Below are 6,000 nucleotides of genomic sequence, written 5' to 3' on the forward strand. Positions count from 1 at the left end.
CTGCCTGCCCTCCCACAGCCCACCAGAACAGCCACGGTGGCAGAGACGGGTTCCCTTCCTGACCTGTCCCGTAGTTCCTGGGAACCTCAGGCCAGAGGCCCCCGCGGCTAACTATCTCATTTTCTCCGGGTTCATTCTAACGTGAGAAAACTGAAAACCATCCCAAATACCCAACTTTAGAGAAGTCGGTTACGGTAATTTCACCTCGCTGGACCGTTAGCCATCCAGAATGAGACATATGAGGGACACTTGGTTTTTAAAATACAAAAATACTAAATGACGGAGCTTAGAAACAAACTTGCATGTATTTTTATGGGTAAAAATAGGTACATATACAGAGCAGTTTAGAACATGGAGAAAAAGATTTTGCTCTGTAGGTCACATAAGCAATGTGTACGAATACGGATGACAAAACCCTGGAGAAGCAAGGGCAGCCAGGTTTACTATGGCAGAAGGGCAGCGTACTAAGATGCTACAGTGTAAGTCTAGGGACTGAGAAACAGGTGCTTCATCTCCTCACATGATTCCCTGCTGGTGGGCCCTCCGGGGTGACCTCTGTGAGCGGCCAAGCAACCGCGCGACTGTTCCCACACCTGCGGGTGCCTGTCCGGCCAAACCCTGGCAGCATGAGCCCCCCTGCGGACGTCCCGCCCACTGCAGGTCAGCACGGTAGCCCGCAAGGCTGGGGCCTCTTCCAGCCCGCTCTGTGCTTCCCGTCTGCCCACAGCCTCTTGGTTCACTTCAAACACAGCTACTACAACACATTTTATTTCACTGGAAAAATCTGTATGAAGAACCAAATGTGGTTCCTGTGAAGAAACATTTAGCACAGCTTAAATAAAAGTGAAGAGAAGAGGGAGGGGAGGAGGGCCCTGCCTGTGCTAGTTCCGCCACTACCTCACTCTGGGGCCCCGTGGGATGGAAATCCCGGGTGTCCCAGGAAGTCCATGCTCGGCCCTCTCGGAAGGCCCTGAGAGCACCTGTGGTGTCTGCGAGCTGCTGTGGCCCTAGCAGAAACGTACGGGTACACAGAATGCAGACGAGGCCACACTGGTGTTTTCAGCTAGTCACACACAGGCAGGAACACTTCAACTAGGAAGTAAAATATATATAATTTATCAAAAAATAGTTCTAATATATAGAAAAACATTTCAATCCTCTGAGGCCTCTGCCCCTTATTTACATTCACAAAGCCACTGAGCAAACCCAGGACTCACGAGGGACAGTGAGGCAGGGCCTCCCTGGTGGGGCCTTCAGCCACCTACTGCCTAAGTAGACGTAAAGAGAGAAGTTAAAGGAATAGCAGAGACTTTTTTCACTTGCTCTTTTTGTAAGAGGAGGAGGGGAATCACTGCAGGTGAAACAAGCCAGACTTCATCCGGGGTCAGTTTCGATTCTGAACAAACCCCACAACAGACCTTTGACAACCTGGACCAATGTCCTGGGTCCTTGAGAACCAGTGTGAGCGAGTGGCTGATGTGAGTGCTTTGTTGCCATGGAACCAATGTGGCTTGTATTCTTTTTTCATTTTCTTTCCCTCAAAATCCAGGTGGATAAGGTATTGGGCGGGGAAAGTACCAAATAATTGAGGTGAAGGGGAGGGATCGTACGGAGAGGATACTACACCAGCTTCTTGGCCTCAAAGAAGCTTTTGAGGTGACGCATCTGCCAGATTCCAGTGAGGATGAGAATGACCGTCTGAGCAATCGACCACCACAGGACCCTCTGGTTGGTGCTCTCGCTGGTGAGACGGAAGCGCTCTTCGCGATACTGTGTAGGACAACAGGCCGGGATTAAATGTGCGGGACAGATGGTCCCCGCTGTTGTGAGGCCCTTCCCTGCTGTGGGAAACTCAGCTTCCGGACCAAATGCGTCCTGAGAAGCTGCCTTGGATCCCGCGGGGAGTGCCCCGGGAGAGTGCCGCGCGCCCCTCCACAACCAGCTCTGCCAGGCTGGGAGCTGTGCTCGATGCACTTCAGTCTGCAAAGCTTGGAAGCGGCCAGGTACACGGACACCCTCCACCCCATTCTCTGAACAGTTGAGCTCCCAAGCGGGGAGGACCTTAAACGGAAACTTCCAGGGGGCATGGCGGGCACAAAGGTCATCTGCCATGTCCGAGTACAGTCATACGCATGCTCACCCTCTGGTAATCCTGCTCCTTCTGGATCTGTTCCACCTGATCAAGCAGCTGGCGAGCTCGGAGCTGGAGCTCTGTCAGTTTGTCCTTGGCAGCAATCTCAGGGTAGTTGTTGGCATGCTCCCCAACCTGGATGTCCAGGTGCACGCGCTAGAAAGACGCGGGGTGGAGCCCCAAAGCCCCAAGGTCAGAAACCCTCGGATTCTCCGTTACAGGTTGGGGAACCTATTCTCGTCCCTAGCAGTGAGACAGAAACGCAACACCTATCTCTGATTGTGACTGTGTCCCAAAGTGTCCCCAATGACGGTGGCCGTTAAGTCAGAACTCAGCAGAATCAGGGGAAAGATTCTGAGCTCTGGCCAAAGAGGCAATCCTCTTACCAGTCTGCCGCCAGCGAAGAGAGCCATCCTGGTGGAGTTCGAGTGCAGGCAGATCTGATGGTCACCGGGTGTGTGGGAGGTGAAGGTGAAGCGGCCCTCAGAGCCGTACTGACGGGACAGCACCACCTGCAACGGGACACACCATGACAGCCCCCACCTACACGCTGCCCTGTCCTCGGAGCCCTGCACGACCCAGAGAAGTCGGGCGAAGCGTGGCCTCGTGGAGGCTGCAGAGCGCCCGTGCCACAGCCCGAGCACGACCAGCGGTGGCCCTACCTTGCCTTCAGGGTCCTTCACCTCCACGTGCATGCCCAGGCCGGGGGTCGAGGGCAGGAAGACCTCCTTCTGCTTGTCCCACATCTGGGTGCGGTAGTTCCCTGCGGAGCAGACACAGCCGTCACGACCCGCCTGCTCCGGCCGGCTCCCACACTCCGCGGGGCGCCGTGACCGCGTCTCGGGGACACACAGGGCCCTGTCCTCCCTCGCCCCGCCTGACCGATGACCATGGTCTCGTCGGGGATCTCCTCAATGAAGCAGCGCTTCTCGGTCTCGCCGATGTGGAAGTAGAGCCCCCGGGCGCCGGCTGCGCACAGCGCGAGCAGCAGCAGCGCCGGTCGTCCCATCGCCCGCCGCCACCCGCCCCGACACCTGCCAACGCGCGCCCTCCGCCCGTCGCGCATGCGCGCGCCTGCGCCCCAGTCCAGCCGACGCCACAGAGCCGAGCGCAGAGCGCGCATGCGCCGTGACGCTCGCCCTGCGTCCTTCTGGCTCCGCCGGTCGGCCTGGCCGAGAGGAGAGTACGCATGCGAAGGACTCCGGGATCCCTTTGTCGCTTTGCGGGAGAGACGATACTTTGTCCGACACCTACCTGCGCGCTTCCTCCCCACTGCGCGCATGCGCAAGCCTGTGCCCGGCTTCCAGGAGAGGCTGCATGGCCGGGCTCGGGGCGCTTATGTGGCGATTAGCTCGCGACCCGCTCCTCCGTGGGCGGGACGTGGTGGGGGTCTCGCATTGGAGACGGGGCGTGGGGTCGTGGGGTCCCGCGCGGGGGAAGGAACGTGGGGGCGTGGGGTCCAGCGCGGGGGACAGGGCGGGGACACGAGGGGTTCCCATCCAAGGGATGGGGCGTGGGGAAGGGACGTGGAGAGGAGGGGTCCCAGACGGGGAAGGGAGCGTGGGGGCGTCGGGTCCAGCACTTGGGAAGGAGCCTGGAGAGGAGGGCTCCTGCGCGGAAGGCGGGGCGGGGGCTGCCCGAGCTGGTGGGGCTGTGTCACTCGGAGTGGTGACCGCCACGCGTGACCTCTGACCCAGCTGTTGTGCTGGGATTTCTTGATCCTTGCGTGGGAGGGACTCACTGGGTGCGGGGCCGGGGGGTGCCAGGTACCGCGCTAATGGTAAAGGAGATGTGGTGGGCGTGGCACGGGGACTAATGAGGAAAAGGGTCCCTTCCTCAAGTTTTTACTGGACTCTGCAAGGCGGAGCGTGTGGTCGCGTCCGTCTTATTCTGTCCCCGCAGGCCCCGCGGTTTTCTACCAGCCAGTCAGACTGAACTACTCTCTGTGTCCTAGGTGAGGGCTGAGGACCTGGGGGCCCGTCCCTGGGAGGTGCAGCGTGCGTATGCCGAGAGCCGTCCTTGCAGAAAAGCCCTGTAGCGGGGCTCTGGGTGCTCTGGGCATGGCTGGTGTTGCGTGTGCTGCTGTGTATCCTGTAAGTTCTGGTTCTGAGCCAACACAGATATCCTGGGGGATCAAAGAAAGTCATTTAAGGGACGCCTGGGTGGCTCAGTTGGTTGGGCGGCTGCCTTCGGCTCGGGTCATGATCCCAGCGTCCTGGGATCGAGTCCCACGTCGGGCTCGGCGGGGAGCCTGCTTCTCCCTCTGCCTCTGCCTGCCACTCTGTCTACTTGTGCTCACTCTCGCTCCTCTCTCTCTCTGACAAATAAATAAAAAAAAAAAAAAAAAAGAAACTATAAAGAAAGTCATTTAAAAGGGAAGCTTCCCCAGTAGTTCTGTGTGAGGACCCAAAGCCTCTGTTTAAAGCCCTCTTCTTCAGAAGCTGGAAATTGGGGTTTGGCACGAAACTCTTTGATTTTTAAATACAGGCATTTAGCTCACTTCCTTCTAATGGAATGGACAGTAAATAATTTTTGGCCACCTTCTGCGGTCTGATCCCAGTTCCGATCTGAGGGATGGGCTTGGGTTAACGGACTGGCCCCGTGTGCTGTTGCCGCCCCTCCACCCCCGCTTCCGTTGCACTAAGCGCTGCAAAATGAGACTGAAAATCTGGGCTAAAAAAAAACGGAGGGCGAGAATGAGGGAAACAATGAGTAGGGTCATGGGTGTGTTTGCCTCTCCTAGTTACAGCACCCCCTTCTTTGGGACGAAGGAAGATGAACACCAAGCCAGGACATTGTTACTGGGCATAGAATCACAGCAGAGCTTGGTTGAAAACCTTAAATTTTTTATAAAGAGAATTTCCAAACACACGTAAAGAGGGAATAGTTCCAATGAACTTTGATATACTCATCACCCGCCTTCAACAAAAATCAGTTTCTTGCCTGCCTTGTTTCATTTCTTTGGCGTGTTTTCCCTGAAGTATATGAAACTGTGTCCAGGAATGATGTATGTCCAGAAAAAAAAAACCACATCATTTCACCTAAAAATACTTGTGTGTGTCTCTAACAGACAAGGACTTTTAAAAATACCATTTTCACATCCAACAAAATTAAACAGTTCCTTAATGTCATCTAACACTTAGCATATGTTCAGTTTCTCCTCATCTCAAAAAACTTCAAATTGCTTAATCAGGGTCCAAACAAGGTAAAATCAAGCCATTCAGGGACACAGCTCCTCAATCTGTTTGTTGTTGATGCTGATGGTGCCATTTCCTACTGAGGCACCCAGATCACCGGACCAGTAGAATCCACGTACTGGACTGGGGGTTTGTATCTTTTTTTGGGGGGGGGGTGTTTGTATCTTAACATGTCATTTCACATGTATCTCTTGGTCACTGCTGTATCCTGTAAACCATTAGATCTACAACCAGGGAGGATTTGCAGTAAAACTAAGTGTGTCTGCATACATTACAGTCATTACTTTTTAATGTTCAGATCGTCTCGTAAGACGTCCAAGTGCTCTGCACCCTTTTAACACAACTCTGGTAGTCTTTAGTGGCTCCCTTGCTTTCCACTTTGCACACTGCCTGCCCTACACACAAAATCTGCCATTTGAGGGTGCGTGGGTGGCTCAATCAGTTGGGCGTCTGCCATTGGCTCAGGTCATGATCGTGGGAGCCTTGCTAGGGCTCCCTGGTCAGTGGGGAGTCTGCTTCTTCCTCTGCCCCTCCCCCTGCTCATGCTCTCTCTCTCTGAATTCGTTCTAATAAATAAATAAAAATTTTTTTAAAAGTCTGCTGTTTACCTAAAGAATCTTGATTCACTTTGGTGAGAAATGGTATTCGTAGTTCTAATTTTGTTTTTTTTCT

General features: G+C 54.6%; 1 protein-coding gene across 1 annotated transcript; it reads right to left on the minus strand.

Moving 5' to 3' along the window:
* Positions 1–286: 286 nt before the first annotated feature.
* TMED4 (transmembrane p24 trafficking protein 4) lies at positions 287–4,447 on the minus strand. Its single transcript, XM_080818490.1, has 5 exons — positions 3,014–4,447; positions 2,794–2,894; positions 2,518–2,643; positions 2,141–2,287; positions 287–1,770 (listed from the first exon to the last, which is right to left on the minus strand). Exons 1-5 carry the CDS (start codon positions 3,411–3,413, stop codon positions 1,621–1,623), a joined length of 924 nt encoding a protein of 307 aa, XP_080674616.1. The 5' UTR covers positions 3,414–4,447; the 3' UTR covers positions 287–1,620.
* Positions 4,448–6,000: the final 1,553 nt, after the last annotated feature.

The sequence above is a fragment of the Martes martes genome, assembly GCF_963455335.1.
Source record: "Martes martes genome assembly, chromosome: 11".
Lineage (NCBI taxonomy): Eukaryota > Metazoa > Chordata > Mammalia > Carnivora > Mustelidae > Martes > Martes martes.

Excerpts from the sequence above, each read along its gene's own strand:
- TMED4 (XM_080818490.1), bottom strand. The coding sequence starts at position 3,413 with ATGCGCGCAGTGGGGAGGAAGCGCGCAGGTAGGTGTCGGACAAAGTAT. Across the intron at positions 2,895-3,013 it reads CGACGAGACCATGGTCATCG|GGAACTACCGCACCCAGATG; the intron begins GTCAGGCGGGGC and ends TCTGCTCCGCAG. Across the intron at positions 1,771-2,140 it reads AGGAGCAGGATTACCAGAGG|TATCGCGAAGAGCGCTTCCG; the intron begins GTGAGCATGCGT and ends TGTCCTACACAG.